The sequence below is a fragment of the Protopterus annectens genome, chromosome 5.part0 (assembly GCF_019279795.1).
Source record: "Protopterus annectens isolate FY-2018-M chromosome 5.part0, PAN1.0, whole genome shotgun sequence".
NCBI lineage: Eukaryota > Metazoa > Chordata > Ceratodontiformes > Protopteridae > Protopterus > Protopterus annectens.
The window spans coordinates 550,986,360-551,006,505 of NC_056735.1; the positions used below are offsets into that span (position 1 = coordinate 550,986,360).

Below are 20,146 nucleotides of genomic sequence, written 5' to 3' on the forward strand. Positions count from 1 at the left end.
TAAGGCTGCAAGAAAATCAGTGGGAAAACTAAAATTAGAAGGAACAGGGTGTGAGTTATACCCACGTTGTTTGTTCACTCAGAACAGTGTATAATTATTGTACTCTTAGTGTAGGTATTAATGAATCCCAGAGAGCAGTCTATTAATTAAGCCACAGTAAATCAAATTCTTTGAGTTTCTACCACAGTTTCCACTTTCATGAATATCAGTTAACTAAAGAACATGCAAATATATGAAACACATCCAGTCATAATGAAAATGAAAAAAAAAAAATCATAAAAAACTAAAAACCAGAAATGATGCACTGGCCGTATCAGCAGAAAATAAATCCTAGAAGTTCCCTGTGTCCCAGTTTGCAGATAATTTGCTGAATGTTTAAATAGCAGATAATAAACTTTCTTCCTATTGCATATAGAAAAAAAAAAATAAAACACATACATAAATATCTGTCCACCTCTTTCTCTCTAAACACACATACACGGTGTGTATGTGTGTGTGTGTGTGTGTGTGTGTGTCTAATAACTTGCTTTAAAGCTACTTTTAATCATCTTTTAGTACTGTAGTTGTTGTGACAGCTATATCATGAAATGTTTCTCTAGAGGACTTCACATCATAATCTTTTCATAGACTGAAGCTGAGAATGCTGCAAATTTCCCTTTATCAAAAAATTATTACTGCAAAGAATTTATTTCACATTTCTGACAGACTATTTAATCCTAGAACCCAGTCTAACATGCCTAATTATATGGAGCAGTCCTCTTTTCAGCAATGATTATATTACTCCTCTCGGGAGGGGATATCACTATAGAAGTTCTGGACTTAAGAGGATGAATTAAAAAGAAAGCATCCACAGAAACTCCGCCACACAAAGGATTTATTAACACATGAGCACTTTCATCCGCACAATGTCTGGACTTCCTCAGAATGTAAAACAAAACACACTGTCAGCTAATATACATTGTAAAGATCCATCCCCAATTAAATAATGTGACATACTTAAAGTTATACATAGTATAAAGACAGAATTAAAACATAATAAAATCTAGCTTCAAGAATGAATCATCAATAAAAACAAACTATTTCATACTGCTAACATGGATTTCAATTTTAAATAACTGCAATGGAAATAACATCATTGAGGCCCAGTTTACACCTGGCATTGCATCTAAGCTGCCATTTCAGTTCTAAATACTCTAGGAAAAGGTCTTGTGGTCCACCGCTAGGATCAGTTTCCAAACGGTCAATGACTGTGAATTTAAATGAATGTGTTGGACAATTTTTAAGATGTTTAAAAAGAGCATTATATTCATCCTTTTTACTAATGTCATAACCATGCTGATAATTTCTGTACCTAATCTGCCTAATAGTTTTGACAATATAAAAACATGTACAATGTTGGCAAATGTCAGCATATATTACCCCTTTACTTCCACAATTAAACTTCCTCTTCAATATGATGCATCCATGCCCATGTATAAACAATTCTTTGCCTTCCAAAATCATTTTACACTGAGTACATCGGCCACACTTGCTCATTCTGCCTAAGATGGAACTTGAAAGATTCCTCTCAACCATCATCTTGAAACACACATCTTTTTGATAAACTATGACTGGACAATCACCAACCTTCCTAGAAACATCTGGATCACAGCTAAAAGTGGCACAATATCTGTGAGTAGTTTGCTTAATCTCCCTAAAATGCAAATTAAAGTGAAGTACAAGGACTTTATTATGCCCAACTATTTTGTTTTTATTATTGCTGTCCCCAGGAATGATGGCACCCTGATTCTGAATGGAACCTAACAATAGGTTATAAAAACCATACAACCTCTTCCTTTTAACTTCTGTAAAGATTTCTAGTAAGAAGTCACACGGATACCCTCTTGAGAAACATGTCCCATAATTTGCTACACTCAATCAAAAACTGTGCTTCCTGAATAACCATCCTTGTCAGTCTAACACACTGGCATTTAAAAATTGACTTTTTCTGATGAATAGGGTGCCAACTTTGAAAATGTAAGTAAGAATTAGAATGGATAGGCTTCCTATACAAAGTAGATTCAAGTCTCCTGGCTTCCCTGTTTTTCATAATGGTTACCTCTAGGAAGTGTTCACACTTTGCATCTACTGTCATAGTGAATTGCAAAAATCCAGTTGAGGTATTAATAAATTGAAGGAATTGGTCAAGCCTCTCCTTGGAATCATGCCAAGAAATAATGATTATAACAACAAAATACTTGGGTATAATAAAGCCCTTGTACTTCCCTTTAATTTGCATTTTAGGGAGATTAAGCAAACTATTGACAATAGCATCAAATTGAAGAGGAAGTTTAATTGTGATAGTAAAGGGGTAATATATGCTGCCATTTCCCAACATTGTACATGTTTTTATATTGGCAAAACTATTAGGCAGATTAGGTACAGAATTTACCAGCATAGTTATGACATTAGTAAAAAGGATGAAAGTAATAATCTTTTTAAACATCTTAAATTTGTCCAACACATTCATTTAAATTCACAGTCATTGACAGTTTGGAAACTGATCCTAGGGGTGGACCACAAGACCTTTTCCTAGAGTATCTAGAACTGAAATGGCAGCTTAGATGCAATGTCAGGTGTAAACTGGGGCTCAGTGATGTTATTTCCATTGTCAGTTATTTAAAATTGAAATCCATGTTAGCAGTATGAAATAGTTTGTTTTTATTGATGATTCATTCTTGAAACTAGGTTTTATTATGTTTTAATTCTGTCTTTATACTATGTATAGCTTTAAGTATGTCACATTATTTAATTGGGGGTGGGTCTTTACAATTTATATTAGCTGACTGTGTGTTTTGTTTTACATTCTGTGGAAGTCCAGACATTGTGTGGATGAAAGCGCTCCTGTGTTAATAAAGCCTCTGTGTGGTGGAGTTTCTGTGGATACTTTCTTTTAATTTTATTAGTTTTTAGTTGGTTTTGTGGACTTAAGAGGATGCACAGGCCTTAGTAAAGACGTTTTTATTTAATTCTGTTTGCAGTTCACAAACACATTCTACATAATTAGTCACTTCTTTGGAAGATAACATATGATCTTTCACTTTGTTTTATGTATTACTAAATAATAATTGTTTTGAAACAACACATAAACAGCTGAATCTCTGCACATAAACAAATAGATCTTCACTTCTGTCCAATCCTTTTAGTTGTCTAACAAAACATCCATATTACTGGATCAGAGGGCAGCACACTCTCCTTTGGTAGTGGAAGATCAGAGAGCTGTGGGCTCTATTGCCACTCTATGTGTCTAGATTAATTCTCAGTTGCCTACACTGCAATGCAACCTTTGTGGATGCTGTACTGAGTGCAGTTAGTACAGCAACCATTACTGTGGACACTTTACTTTGGATGATAAGTTAAACTTTTGTCCAAGCTGTCGAGCTGGTGGTTGCTCAGATGGATGTAAAAGTCTCATGCAGTAGGAAATTAAGTCTACCTTGGTCCCTGGATGTTTTTCACATCATGGGCCCTAAACAACCTGGTCCATACAAAAATGTACATGTTTATTGGATTCATCTTCCTGATTTGAGACCACTAAAACTGTTCAAACCCATAAGTTGCAGCCACATGACTGTGTACACATCATAAAGTCAGAACATGTTTAAAAAACAGCCACACTAAAATATTGAGACTTCCATTACAAAAATGTACATTGGTCCTGCAAAGACAGATTAGTGACTGTTTAACTTGATTGTAACAGCCAGGGTCACCCTTCTCATCCAGGTCATCCATTCTCATCCAAAAACATACCCCACAGCCAGCAGTTATTAAAGCCCTAGTGTTGTCTGTGTGTGTGTGTGTATCTATATATCTATATATATATATATATATATATATATCTATATCTATATATATATATATATATATATATATATATGGGATCTCTTTTTAATTTCGAAATACTGAAATCCTGAATTTCAGTGTTTCAAAAGTAAAATACCAAAGTCTTGAAATACCAGTAAACCAGAAGTGAGAAATTCAAAATCCTGAAGTACGGAGATTTTGAATTAGCTCTTCTGGTGTTGTGGTGTGTGAAGGGCGGTCGCAGTGGTGCAGCAGTTAGCGTTGTCACCTCACAGCAAGAGGTTCTCTGGTTTGATCCTCGGCTGGGTTGCCTTCTGTATGGAGTCTGCATGTCCTCCCTTTGGTCACGTGTGTTTCTTCTGGCTGCTCTGATTTCCTCCCACATCCCAAAGACATGCTGTAGGTGGATTGGACACTCCAATTTGGTCCTAGGCGTGAGTGCATGTGTGTGTGCCTTCTGTGGAAGGTTGGGCGCTGGGCTGGCAACTCGACACTGTAAAACTCCACTGCCAAACATGAGCGGACAGGTGATCCACTGTGGTGACCCCAAACCGGGAAAAGCCGGAAGAAGAAGAAGGTGTTGTGGTATGTGAACGGTAAGATGTGAGTTTGGGTATGTATGTATGTGTATGTCTGTTGGTTAGGGGCTTTAGTGTCTGTCAGTGTGTGTTTTGACTGTGATGTGTGTGTGTGCGAGGGTGTATACAATGTGTGGGAGTGAGTTGCTTGTGTTTGTCTGATTGTGCGATCTCAGTGTTAGTATATATAAGTAGGGAAGGTGTGTGGGGGCGGTGCAGTGGGGCTTGCCCCCTGCTTATCTGTAGTGTAGGATATTATATTTGAGTTGAGGGGGAAGTTGTGTGTATGTGTTTGTGTGTGCTGTATTTGTAGTATAGCGTCAGGATTTTGAATTTCGCGAGTTTAGGATTTCCGTATTAGGTGTCTTAGGCTATGTAATTTCGAAATACTGATATTCAGGATTTCAGTATTTCGAAATTACAGAGTGAATCCATATATGTATATATATATATATATATATATATATATATATATATATATATATGATGTCAGGTTGTGGTAAAATAATAACTATGGACACGTATTTCAAGTTTTAGACACAAGCACACAATAGGCTAAGTATTCCATCCTGTATAGAGCAAATGCACACTAGTCCTGCAAAACCATACTGTTTAAACTCAGCAAATAAGAGGGCAAGCTACTTTCATCTCCACCCCCTTCTCATCACTTTGCTCTGTATGCCTCAGCCAACTGTGATAAAAATATCAATCAAACAACTAGCACAAGAATCGGGAACAAAGGCAAAAAGATAATGAGTGACAAAACTTCCAAAATCAGTGACAGATTTAAAATATTGGTTTTATATACTTTAAAAAAAGCAAATATTTTGTGATTTTTATGAAGACTTGGAAGTCTTTAAAGTTAAATGTTGTTATTTAATGACTACATAATCCTGAATGTTTTTTTTTTCCAGAAAACCACATATTTGATAAGGAATAGACCAGATATATCAGTCAAATTCATAGACAGTCTGCAAGAATCAGGGAACGCAATAGCCAGATAATAAATGCTCCCGCTAATTTCATGAAATGTGCACTAGTCCCATAAAGTCAGACTAATTTAAACTGAGTAAATGATAATGAACATAAGTTGCTTTCATTTACAATTAGTACCCCTATATTTAGTGACCCCAGACTTCAATGACTTGCAAGAAATGTATGAGTTAAAGTCAGGGACATTGCAAAAACAGGGACACACCTGTAACCAAATATGCAATAATCTACATAAATATTTGCAGAGATCAAAAGGCGACACACATAACAGTTTTTGTTGTGCATAGTATTTCCAAGACAAGAAAAACAGCATGGAGGTTGCTCATGTGAAATTATGACTGCGATAACAATTTATACTATCACTTTGCTTCAGTTGTGGCATGAAACTATCTGAATTAACAATATGAAGACCTAATAAATTATGCATGAACACAATGCAGACCACTCCAAAATACAGACAAACAGGTGCACGCGCACACACACACACACACACACACACACACACACACACACACACACACACACACACACACACAAGCATAAATATACACACAAAGGTTTTAAATATTACTCTTATACAATTAAAAAACAATAGAACAACATGTTTTGTATCAATACATGCATTTTTTTCTCAAGAATTAATTATGTGTGAGTACTATGCAACACCCACACACATAAAAAAATTTAAATAATGAAAAATCAATATTTTCTGTTAAATCAGGGACAGTTAAAATGAAGTATGTTCTCACCTAGGTTCAGTGACTGGAAACCTGTATGTGAATTGTGTGCATGTGGATCACTGCTATAGTCTTTGCCTCAGTTATTCAATTTAATAAATACAAATAATAACAACAACAACAACAATAATAATAATAATAATTATTATTATTATAATAAAGAATAATAAGAGTAATAATAACTAATTATTTCTTGTAACAAAGACCAAAACCATTGTCTTCTTAGGCTTATACCAGCCCATCTCTATAGACAGGATTATCAAGAAAGTAAAAAAAAAAAACAATGTTTAAATAATTTCACGAGCAACTGCTCATGAATGTACAGCATGTAGGCAGTACAGCTCTTCACTGTGTACTGTACATATGTGACAGATTGCATGATAAAAAAATTATGCTATTATTTACTCTTACATTCAGCCACTGGCCATAGGTGCCCCTGCAGCCATGAGTCTTGGATTGTTGCCCAAATGGCCCCTCTTATAATCCCCCTTTGATTCCATGGCATTTATGAAAATGAGCAGGTAGAGTGCCCTAATCAGATTTTCCCCTGCATAGTATAACTACCTGAGTTTCCCTTGAAAGGTGTCTGTCTAATCCAAGTAAACAAATCAAAAGCAATAAATGAATAAACAAAATGTGGCATGTGAATTTTGGGCAGTATTAGTCTGTCTACCTGCATGTCTGTGAGGTAATAGCTAGGTGTTATATGTGTAAATGTCTTTGAAAATAGTCTATATGTTGTCTGCACATTGAGTCCAGAGGCACAAAATTTTGTTCAGTTGATTCCTGAATGAAAGTGGATTTTTACTTTGACTTTGAAATGTGTCAGGGGTATACAGAATGTGCTAAAATGGGATATTTGGATTATAATGATCAGAAGGCTACTGTAAACATTAGGAAGATAACTTGTTTGCAATTCTTGAGCATTGCTAATATTTAAATACTTACATTTTGAAGTACTGATTGAAGACCCTTGTAACTGTGCTGGTCATGCTATGTGCAGATGATATTGTTTTATTGATTACTAAATTTCAGCATCAAGGGATTCAGAAGGACTTTGGACCATATATAGTATAATGTACAAAGGTTTTATGTTATCATCTCTAGTCAGCTTCCAACACCCCTGAAATATTAACTCCAAAAAAGGAAACTGCCAACATTCCTTAAGAAAAAAAACTATAAGTCTAGATGCCTTTTACATAGCACTTTATGTAATTGTTCTCACTGTGTAACATTTTTAATCCAGTACCTTTAGTGTAATTATTACTAATAACAGGAGTCACAAGTTAAGACATATAGGGGGGGCAGAGAGAGAGAGAGAGAGAGAGAGAGAGACCAAGTGACTGTCTGGGAGGCTGAAAGAAAAATAATCAAAGATATACAGAAATATGCTTAAGAAAAATGTTATGCATGTTAAATAGGGCACCTATTACTTCACTGAAAATTCACATCACCGAACGGCATTTTGGACGGAATTTTATTGAACATGCCATTCATCGAACCATTCTGATTGAAATCATATTATGGTGGGGATCACGAAATTTGCCCTTACCCCGCTGTTGTGTGATCTCGAAGTTGGTATATACAATTAGCAAGGGGTGTGTGTGTGTGTGGGGGGGGGTTCGATGAACGGCATTTCATCCGATGAACTGCATTTCCAATGAAATGCCATTCGATGATTTGTATCTCCGATAAAGTAATATAGACCCATTAAATATATTGATGTGTGTTTATGTTCCAGATGGTGGCTCCATTTGAATATCTCCTTCATATCACCACCACAGTTGGTAATGCATTTTGAAATGTTTGTCCTGTGTTACTTTTTTAATACATTTATCATTATAGATGAATGCCATCTATGTGCAAATCTACTGAGATGTTAGGCATTCCTTATCAATACAGAATGTCAAAAATGCTGTATTTATGAGGGGGATTCCTATTGACAACATATATCTGTACGTCCATTCATTCTGAATGCCTTCTTGTTTACCTCATTGCACAGCATGCATTCTTCCTGATCCTTCAGCCAGTACCTTGCAATTAAGCTTTGCAAATCTCCACCTCTTTGTTGGGTGGAGACAAGGGTGTGCTCAAACAATGCTGCAGTCTTCCCCTGTTCCTGCAACATTCAAGGTACTAATTAAATCTAGGGCACCTGAATCACAGATGGAGACACTCTCTATGCCACTGCACAACAAACAATATTTTATTTTATTAATAAATTTGAATAGGTGATTTCATGTGGTTGCTGGTCTTTATTATATTTGCTATTTATTTATTTTTTAGCTCTAGTTAGAGTTCCAAAGGGCAGCATTAGCATGTGATTGATTTTTTATCTATTTTATGGTTTAAATTTCAGTGTGGATGACCTAGACCAAAAGGGCCCACTTTTGTTATTCCTGGTGGTGGTGGTGGGGGGGCATATTGGCTTGGAATCAGAATACAGGGAGATATCAGTTACACTCATGATACAGAAAAGCAGCATAAACAAACTTACACTATCTCTCAAGCAACAACTCTAGCAAACCCTTATGAATGAATGTGCCCTTAACTAAAACCATGTTCTTCATTTTTTCTACTGTTTTTCCGCTATATCAACATTGTGTCAATGTTCAACTTTTTTTTCAGAAATGTTGATGCCAGATATCACTGCTTTAATTTTCTAAATTTGTCTGCATCTGCCAATCATTAAACCACCCCATCTGTCAGTTTGATCATTCTTCCATTTATCATTTGATATACCTGCCTGCCTTTCTATTTCATTGCATCAGTCATCATGTCTGCCATTTATCCAGCCAGTAATGAAATCACTGTTTTAAAAGAACCACATGAATAAAAAGAGATCAGTTATACTGTAAAATATACAATGATATCTAATATTAAGAGATGAAATTGTAATCTTAACAGTCATCTTGGACAAGGAGCACTTAAGTATTTTGTAGTATCACAAAATCAACAGATATCTGCCTTTCTCCTGCAACAGAGAGAAAAGCATTACTTTGTCATGTTGAAATAATTTGTGATCAGTAATATTAATAATATTATTAAATAATAATATTGCAGTACATTCAATTAATACTGCCATGACCACTTTCTTTTAATGGACATTTTTATCCAAAAATCATTAATGGCAAATTATATATCTGGTATATCATATACTAGATGCAGTTATTAGGCTTTGGTCTGTCATTATTTATCTATTTACTTACATATTTACTCATTTATATGCCCTTTTCCTCTGTTATACAAAAAAACAAAACAAAACAAAACAAAAAAAAAACAAGTCTTACCCTACTGAGATTCAGCGCACACATTGCATGATTCCAGAAGAGTAAGACGAACAGAGCGCGATCATACAGATAGCAGTGAATGTGGTTTGTTTCCTTACCAGCATCCTAGACATGGGTCACTTGAACTAGCCATGAATACAACCCCTGAGAGCAGGGAAAGAAGTATCTGCAGCACCGTTTAAGCTCACAGCGACTTCCCCTTTCCGACTGTATGCTCCTGTTGACTTAAAGAGCTGAAAGATTACATCCAGAACAAACATTTGTATTGTTGCCATTATGATAATGGACTCTGACCGTGTCTGCCCTGCTTTTCTGTACCTTCCCTCAAGATAGGCATGCTCCCCCTCCTTTCAGCTTTATTGATTACACAAGCCATTAATCCAACTTAGTTCTTCTGAGCCATAATCAGAACTTCATCTGTATTCCTCTGAAGCTAGTGTATTAATTGTTTCTTTTTGTTTTTCATTTACATTTATTAATTGAGGCTATTCATTTGGGAGGTTCCATTTTCAGTTGGTCTCTGGGGAGACAACTCTGATACAAAAAACACCAACAAAACAAAACCTACAGCAGACATTATGCAAACGAATAATGAACAATAAGTAATTTAAATAATGTACATTGCGCAGTGTAAACAGTCTATAACATAATAGCAAAATAAATTGAAGAATGTAATTATGTATGTTATATAAAGTATATTTTAAAAGCAAATATTGATACAGATTAATTGTAAGTATAGCAAATGAAAAAAAAAGAATCATTATACCTCATGATGATTGAGAGGTCCAGCGGTTGCAGAGAATCAGGGCTGTATATTTAGTTTTATGTATGCGTATTTGGTAAGGGAATAAAGTGGACAAGTGATGTCACAGTTGCATACCCAATTTCTACAGAGATGAGAGGCCAAAAGAAATGTATATGACTGTTTATTTCAGGTATTTTTTAGGACGTAATTTATAACAGATTTTTACTACAAAGGCAAAAAAAAAAAATACTGACTCACCAAATACAGTGAAGTACATTGGAATATGGACTAGCAGGTGATTGGACTAATTAAGCTGCAGCGGACAGACATGCCTTAGATAGGGTTTAGTGATTTGGGTAGTATGAAAATTGTGAAAGTTAAACATAAAATAACTAACTAATCAAAGTTGTACTAGTAGTAGTAATAATAATAATAATAATATCTTGCTTAAGTGTCCTAAGTACTAAAAGGTTGACAATCATATGGCTAATAAAGGAAAAATACAGTTTATTAACATTTCAACAAATTTTCACAGTGAAGTATTTTTACCGTGTCTATATACCCCCCCCCACACACACACACACACACACACACATATATATATATATATATATATATATATATATATATATATATATATATATATATATATATATATATAATATGGGTCCCATACAGCACGCCGACAGCTCATAACGCCAACATCCATATGGCCGATGCCATATGGTCGACGTTCAGAATATCGACAATGGGGAAACGCTATCTCCGAATAGTGCAGAATGGAAAAATTTCCATTCTTGCACTGTAGTGTGATCTCGGAGTTGGTATATTAAAGGTACAGGGGTTGTGAAGTTCTGGTGCTGTCGATATTGTGATTGTCGACCATATGGCGTCGGCCATATGGGTGATGGTGTTGTGGGCTGTTGGTGTTATGTAGGGGATCCATATAAATATATATATACATATATACATGGATATCTATATGTATACATCTAAATCTGTCTATATATGTATATGTATCAATATAATATATGTATATATATATATATATATATATATATATATATATATATATATATATGTGTGTGTGTGTGTGTGTGTGTGTATAATATATATACATATATATATATATATATATATAGATGTATATATATATAATATATATGTATGTGTGTGTGTGTGTGTGTGTGTGTGTGCACATGCGCTTCCATGTGTGTGCATGTGTGTGTATTAAAATAGTTGACACAGACAGCATTAATGTGTTTAATAATAATAACGATAATAAAGAAACAGACTCAAACAAAATTTGAGATAAAATAGACCAGGACCACAAAATTGGCAAGCTCGCTGACACTTCCATGTAAATGTATAATTCAAATTTTCCCTGGTACTTAAATATATCAGTTCTGAGATGGAACAATAGTGGGGAAAAAGCATAATTTTCCATCCATTCATTAAAGTGATCTCACGCCACCAACCTTGCTTTTTGGTCAAGCAGACGTAATCAACAGCACATGTGGTGACCAAACAGCCATTGAATATTTTACACTAAACCATATATATTTTGGAGGTTTCAGAAAACTGGAATACTCATAAAAATCCACGATGACATGTGAAACACATGCAAGATCCACACAGACAGTGACCAGACATAAAAAGTGAACTCTAGACTGCAAGACAAGCTGCCATATGACTGAGTTAATGTTCTACCTAAAGTTCTCCTCTGACTTAATACATTGACCCTTGGCGTCCATCTTTCATGAGCTAATTTAGTCCTAAATTTCTACCGTGAGATCACAGTCAAAAGATGAAAGAGTCTGACATCATTAAGGTTATAAGCCCAAACGCTACAAGTGACTATTTTTCACAAATGTTATAAATGGCATGTGAACACTGGCATAGTGAAGGGAAGATGCCAATAATTCATAATCAAAGAATCCACAACAGGTCAGTAACACATTTCTTTAACACTTTTTGTTTGTATAATTAATTTCTTTTCCATTGTCTACACATTTTTGGTTTGGTGTGTTTCTAATTATTTTAAACATGCTGCTTTTCTGTTTGCTTTAATTTAATGCCATTATTTTTATTTTTTTAAGTTCTTTTAAGTTTTTTCCTTTGTTTGTTTCCATTCACCAGATATTTCCACTTCATCGTTTCTCATCACAATCTCCCATTTTCTTACTACTGCAACAGTCAAAAGCACTGTAACTATAGCAAGTTTCACAACTGCATCAGCTGCAATCACCATCAAAAGAGGTACGGTATAATTGTTGCACTGTATTCAGAAGAAGAAATCTTATAGCTGAGAAATGTACAGTGGCCTATAAATTATCTAAATTGTACATGCTTTGTAAATATAATTATGTCAAATCCCCCAAACTTTTACAAGTCTGATCACTTGAACTGATTAGTAATTACCATGCCTGCCGCAAAATAAATCATGTCATTTCCTGTACACCCACCACAGGTATTGGCTCTATTCTAAGGTTGCTGTGTTTTTGTGTGTTGTCATTCTGACATTGGAGCAGTTCACCAGCATCTGAGAGGACAAGTCTTGTGGCCCCATTTGTATATTATACTGTATGCAATAAAAAGATCTCCAGAGACTTAAATACTATATCAGCTTGGATAGAAATTCACAATAAAATCTCAAACTTTTCATGCATAACTTTCAGTTTGAAAGCTAATATGATCCCAACTGCATGATACTGCATACCTTTCCAAGAGGTGGCTACATCTTCAGTATATCCTATCCCAGGTGAGTATGTGGTGGGGTACTTGTGACTGAAACCTTTCTAAAGAAATTAGTGCAACCAAAACTGATGATTTGATAACCATGGCAAAAAAGTCTAAAACACTTAGTTCAAAGAGTGAATCCACAGAAGCTCATAAGCTTAGTATATCTAATGAAATCTAAGCTACAGTTTGATAACTGAATGTGATGAAGCACTTAGAGAAATTGTACAAAGTTCAAACAAGATATCATACAGCTTAGCTGACTCATTCAAGCCTACAGCGCCTTGTGTGTATACTTTTAAGTTCATACCCATACCTCATTATGGCATTCAAAATGTTTTTGGATCAGTCTTTATTTGCTAAGTAGCATGCCAGACAATAATATACAGTATTTGACAGAGCAAGGAGATATTAACAAAATAGCACTAAAATTATTAATCTAGGATGCTCTGGAATAGAAAAAAATTAATCACTGTGTATTACTGTTGTTTATATTTCCATATTTATGTTCATATTTTTATAGCTGAAAACCCTGTATGATATTGAAGGGAGTGATGTGATACGCCATGGAGGGACACAGGAAAATTCATTGGCAATGTCCATTTATTGCACACAATACATGATATATTGCTAGCTGATTGTTAGTAATTATAAAAATAAACAGTATTTCCATATTTACTTAATACTTGAATAAACAAGTGACTTATAAACTGTTGCATGACATCAGAGGAAACCATGTTGTGGAAGAAAACTGTCTTTCATGTTTGCACTGTAAGTTGCACATTTTGAGTTATTCAGTGTTATTTACATTGCTAATTATAACAATTAAACATTTGTTTTTATACTTCTGTAATTATCTCAATAAATATGCATTCGTAGTTGAATTTCTTAGCGTCATGTGAAAACGTATATCTGGTTAACAAAAAGGTTCTAAGAATATTTTTCTAGGTTATGTGGTTTCTGAGATATAACATTTTTTGTAAAAGTTTAGAAAAAATATAATTTGGGGTGTGTATGCATTATAATATATTGTTGTATTTATGGAAAAATATGAATGCATTGACTGTTATCACTGGAAAGAATAATTCTTACTGGCAACATTGCTATTTGTACAGTTTTAATGACTTTTACCATTCACACAATATTTACTTTTGTTTATCTTATGCTTTTAAGCACATTTTTCAGAAAATGCTCTGTAATACAAGATGTGTGTAGGCTGTTAGAGGCATAACATTCCATACAACTTGGGTGTTAATGAGTTAAATGCAATGTAAATGGACTTTTGTACTGAACATGTTATCCACAACAGAAAACAATGTATACACACAGTAAGGATTGACTTGTTTATAATAGTTAAATATGTAATATAAAAACAGGCCAGAAAATCAGTTGTTCTGCAGATGTTGCCACACAGCATGGTGTTAGCCAAGTATCAGTGAACAAATTAAATTTGCCTGTAGGTGGAGCTGCTATAGGTGCTGTAAGAGATTCTTACAGTTATGGTTACTCTAAACTCCACTGAGCAGATTAGCAATAATTTGTACAGAGAGTGAAACAACTGAAGTGTGATATGTTCACACAGAGAGAAGAAAGACTATAATACTGTCGAGCTTTGAGATAACACTGAAAATCATTTTTTTCTCTTGGGACATAATTTTATCATCTTACCCCAGTGCCCCAGGTCTGTGTTATGTCTACCAGCTTGTCTTCTTCCCCCTCCGCTAGGACTTTCTCCAATATTGCTGGGGCCAGTATGGATCCAAAGAGCATCCTGAGAGTTTGTTAATCTCAACTTCTTTCTTGTTTTGCTTTTTATTTTTTTCTTTAAATGCCCTAACCACTTCCTTACCCCAACTTCCATACAAACTGCTCAAGTTGGAGGCAACTCTTCTCTTTAAAACATGCCTCCCCTAGGGGAGAATCTCCAATTAACAACTTTCTACTGCTTTGTCAGTGACCCAAGCTCCTAACTGAACCTAGGACAACTGGACTGTAGTTAGGGCTCTATCCGTCTACTCCAGCAGAGTGGCCTCTAACTATGAAAATGTTATACACTATGTTGAAGATGTACCCCAGCTGGTAGGCAATGTAAAGAAAATGTGGCATTGGATGCTTCTGCAGTTAAATGAGCATATGGCAGGCAAGGAGATGGGCTGAAGAACCCCTTAGGAGGATAAACATGAACCACAGCTGTTTAGTAAATGTTACTAATAAGAAGAGGTGACAAATCATTTAGTAAACTGTCTGAGATTCAGAGCACATCAGGTGAAAAACCAAACATGTATATAAACTGAAGACAATGGCCAGTCAGCTAGTAGAGTACGTGTCACACTGGACAGTGCTTTTTCTTTACTATACTTCAAAGCAAGTAGCAATGTAATTTACTAAGCAAGTATATAAATGAAATGCAAATCATCATTTGCTATATCAATCACAGTGGAACTTAGAAGGCAGCCTTTTACATAGCCATGAGCACCTCTGGCATTTTAGGGTAAAGAAAACAAACAGACAAAGCAATAGTATGAAGAGATAGTTTGGGGAATACATCTGTGTTAAGCTGTAACAGAGTTGTGTTTCATACCAAGAGAGTCAATACGCTCTCCACAGACAACTAGTATGGCCTGACTGAACTCATTTGAAAGTATAGTTATAATCCCTTTATACTTATTTAAAAACATACCTGTACATCTGATTGGACCTTTAACATAGTCAGACAGGGAAAACCAGTGCATATTGATTATCTTAGATTTGTTTCAAAACTTACTGCTTCCATAAGCATCACCCAACTGGCCCATTCATTCCTTTGGGGTAGGGTGGTGGTGTTAGCCAAGCAACACTGAGCTAGGCGAGAGCCATACAATTCTTTTTTTTTTTCTGCTTGTGGTGTTTCATTACCCCATTTCCTACCCCTCTATGGCGAGAATTGGATTGTTGTATAGATAAACTTACTGCCAAAGAGCATCACCTTAGCCTTTGTGACAGGTCTCTGAGATTTGCTTGTATGTTGCTAGCTTTAAGCAGTGTGGCCCTGTAAAATATCTCAGCTTATATGCATGCAGTCATGTAACACATGCTTAGAAACTCAAGTGTCACTGATGCAATAATTACTAATCCTCCTATCTGTCAACTAAGTGGTGGACAAAAGCTGCCCCCCCCCCCTTTCCCAGGGATGCACTAACAAGCAGCAACCATTTACTCCTTTCCTCCCCTTCCAGCTGCTACAGTAGTTGTAGCCATTACTTATTTTTGGTCTGCTGCATCATAACTAGAGCAATATTCCCTGCACCACACAGCTTGCTATGGCACAACATACTTTGATGCCATCCATTTGTGAGCAGGCAGTGCAAATGCCATTAGCACAGATAGTTAGTTTTTCTTTGCAACTAGTACAGAACATTAAAAAGTAATATTGATGTTTCAAGGAGTACTTGTTTTACAACAATTTATGCCAGCCTTGTGGAAAATGCTGCAGATATAAATGAGAACTTCTGTATGCCATCTTAAGTCAGATGAGCTACTGGAACAAATCCACACATCACAAAATGCAGTGTTCTGGAAGGAAACTGACTAGGAAGGGGAAGCATGTGACAGCTTAGTGCTTCACATCTTGTTTACCATACAGGGTATATTTCCTAAATGAGCTATTATATAGGTCCCAAGCATGGAAACTGTTTAATTTGGCAAAATAAATCCTGGAAAAAAATGTACTATTGTAATGTAGTCAACTCATAATATGGTGGTAACGCTCAAAACATTTTGCATGGGACATCTTATAATTGTTGTCATATTGAAGGAAACAAATTTGTGATCAAATAATAAAGGAATTATGAAGTATTAGGGTGGGAGGTTGGCATAATTGTTAAGGTGTTTACCTTACAAACAAAAGGTGCAGGGTTTGTTTCTCACATGGGGTAACTGGCTGGGCATCGTCCACAAGGACAGTTAGCCTAATATAATCTATTAGAAAGAGTGGGGTCAATTATCTATGAAGTGATCAAACCCATTAAATCAAAATAGAAAGATATTAAAATATGAATTTCTTAGAGCCCAGGTAACACAACATACCTCTTAACATCTTTGCTTAAGAATTCTGAGCAAAGCCAATAATAATGGGGGAAACATAAAGGCCCAAATTCAGGAATAGTTTTAAATATTACTATTATTCACTTAAAAACAGAACAACAGATTTTGTATCATCATGCATTTTCTGAACAACAAGAAATGTAAAACACTAATGTGTATCATTGTTGACTGTAAATTGACAAGGGACAGGGAAAAATATACGCCAAGTAAATGATGCTCTGCAAAATCAGGGACATGTGAGAGGTAAGGCACGGCAAGTTACTTGTGTCTGTGACACCCTACTGGGCCAGGTTAACACAAAAGATAAGAAGAGCGAAAACAGTGTCTGTTACCATGTAAAGGAAGATAATGACTTTATTAATAAAATACTGCAGCAGGGTCGATAATGACTTTATTAATAAAATATTGTAGCAGGGTCGATAATGACTTTATTAATAAAATACTACAGCAGGGTCGTTAATGACTTTATTAATAAAATACTGCAGCAGGATCAATAATGACTTTATTAATAAAATACTAGAGCAGGGTCGATAATGACTTTATTAATAAAATACTGCAGCAGGGACGTTAGTGACTTTATTAATAAAATACTGCAGCAGGGTCGATAATGACTTTATTAATAAAATACTGCAGCAGGGTTGATAATGACTTTATTAATAAAATACTGCAGCAGGGTCGATAATGACTACATTAATAAAATACTGCAACAGGGTCGATAATGACTTTATTAATAGAATATTGCAGAAGGGTCGATAATGACTTTATTAATAAAATACTACAGCAGGGTCAATAATGACTTTATTAATAAAATACTGCAGCAGGGCCAATAATTACTTTATTAATAAAATACTACAGCAGGGTCGATAATGACTTTATTAATAAAATAATGCAGCAGGGTCGATAATGACTGTATTAATAAAATACTGCAGCAGGGTCAATAATGAGTTTATTAATAAAATACTGCAGCAGGGTCGATAATGACTTTATTAATAAAATACTGCAGTAAGGTCGATAATGAGTTAAATAATAAAATACTGCAGCAGGGTCGATAATGACTTTATTAATAAAATACTGCTGCAGGGTCGATAATGACTTTATTAATAAAATACTGCAGTAGGGTCGATAAAGAGTTTATTAATAAAATACTGCAGCAGGGTCGATAATGACTTTATTAATAAAATACTACAGCAGGGTCGATAATGACTTTATTAATAAAATACTGCAGTAGGGTCGATAATGAGTTTATTAATAAAATACTGCAGCAGGGTCGATAATGACTTTATTAATAAAATACTACAGCAGGGTCGATAATGACTTTATTAATAAAATACTGCAGCAGGGTCGATAATGACTTTATTAATAAAATACTGCAGCAGGGTCGATAATGACTTTATTAATAAAATACTGCAGCAGGGTTGATAATGACTTTATTAATAAAATACTGCAGCAGGGTCGATAATGACTACATTAATAAAATACTGCAACAGGGTCGATAATGACTTTATTAATAAAATACTACAGCAGGGTCGATAATGACTTTATTAATAAAATACTGCAGCAGGGCCAATAATTACTTTATTAATAAAATACTGCAGCAGGGTCGATAATGACTTTATTAATAAAATAATGCAGCAGGGTCGATAATGACTGTATTAATAAAATACTGCAGCAGGGTCAATAATGAGTTTATTAATAAAATACTGCAGCAGGGTCAATAATGACTTTATTAATAAAATACTGCAGTAGGGTCGATAATGAGTTAAATAATAAAATACTGCAGCAGGGTCGATAATGACTTTATTAATAAAATATTGCTGCAGGGTCGATAATGACTTTATTAATAAAATACTGCAGTAGGGTCGATAAAGAGTTTATTAATAAAATACTGCAGCAGGGTCGATAATGACTTTATTAATAAAATACTACAGCAGGGTCGATAATGACTTTATTAATAAAATACTGCAGTAGGGTCGATAATGAGTTTATTAATAAAATACTGCAGCAGGGTCGATAATGACTTTATTAATAAAATACTACAGCAGGGTCGATAATGACTTTATTAATAAAATACTGCAGCAGGGTCGATAATGACTTTATTAATAAAATACTGCAGCAGGGTCGATAATGACTTTATTAATAAAATACTGCAGCAGGGTCGATAATGACTTTATTAATAAAATACTGCAGGAGGGTCAATGATGACTACATTAATAAAATACTGCAACAGGGTCGATAATGACTTTATTAATAGAATATTGCAGCAGGGTCGATAATGACTTTATTAATAAAATACTACAGCAGGGTCGATAATGACTTTATTAATAAAATACTGCAGCAGGGCCAATAATTACTTTATTAATAAAATACTGCAGCAGGGTCGATAATGACTTTATTAATAAAATACTACAGCAGGGTCGATAATGACTTTATTAATAAAATACTGCAGTAGGGTCGATAATGAGTTTATTAATAAAATACTGCAGCAGGGTCAATAATGACTTTATTAATAAAATACTACAGCAGGGTCGATAATGACTTTATTAATAAAATACTGCAGCAGGGTCGATAATGACTTTATTAATAAAATACTGCAGCAGGGTCGATAATGACTTTATTAATAAAATACTGCAGCAGGGTCGATAATAACTTTATTAATAAAATACTGAAGCAGGGTCGTTAATGACTTTATTAATAAAATACTGCAGCAGGGTCGATAATGAGTTAATTAATAAAATACTGCAGCAGGGTCGATAATGAGTTAATTAATAAAATACTGAGCAGGGTCCTCCTTACTTGTGTCTGTGACACCCTACTGGGCCAGATTAACACAAAAGATAAGAAGAGCGAAAACAGTGTCTGTTACCATGTAAAGGAAGATAATGACTTTATTAATAAAATACTGCAGCAGGGTCGTTAATGACTTTATTAATAAAATACTGCAGCAGGATCAATAATGACTTTATTAATAAAATACTAGAGCAGGGTCGATAATGACTTTATTAATAAAATACTACAGCAGGGTCGATAATGACTTTATTAATAAAATACTGCAGCAGGGCCAATAATTACTTTATTAATAAAATACTGCAGCAGGGTTGATAATGACTTTATTAATAAAATAATGCAGCAGGGTCGATA

The 20,146-nt window shown here is 34.8% G+C and overlaps 1 protein-coding gene across 1 annotated transcript in view; it reads left to right on the forward strand.

The window, feature by feature from the left end:
* The window catches only part of CADM2 (cell adhesion molecule 2), a gene marked incomplete at its 5' end in the record, with an annotated part of 1,428,667 nt that overhangs the window by 1,329,988 nt on the left and 78,533 nt on the right, over window positions 1–20,146 (forward strand). The window contains one exon of the mRNA XM_044071843.1: window positions 12,326–12,445. Within this exon, the coding sequence (XP_043927778.1) occupies window positions 12,326–12,445 (120 nt within the window). The remainder of the gene's footprint in view (window positions 1–12,325; window positions 12,446–20,146) is intronic.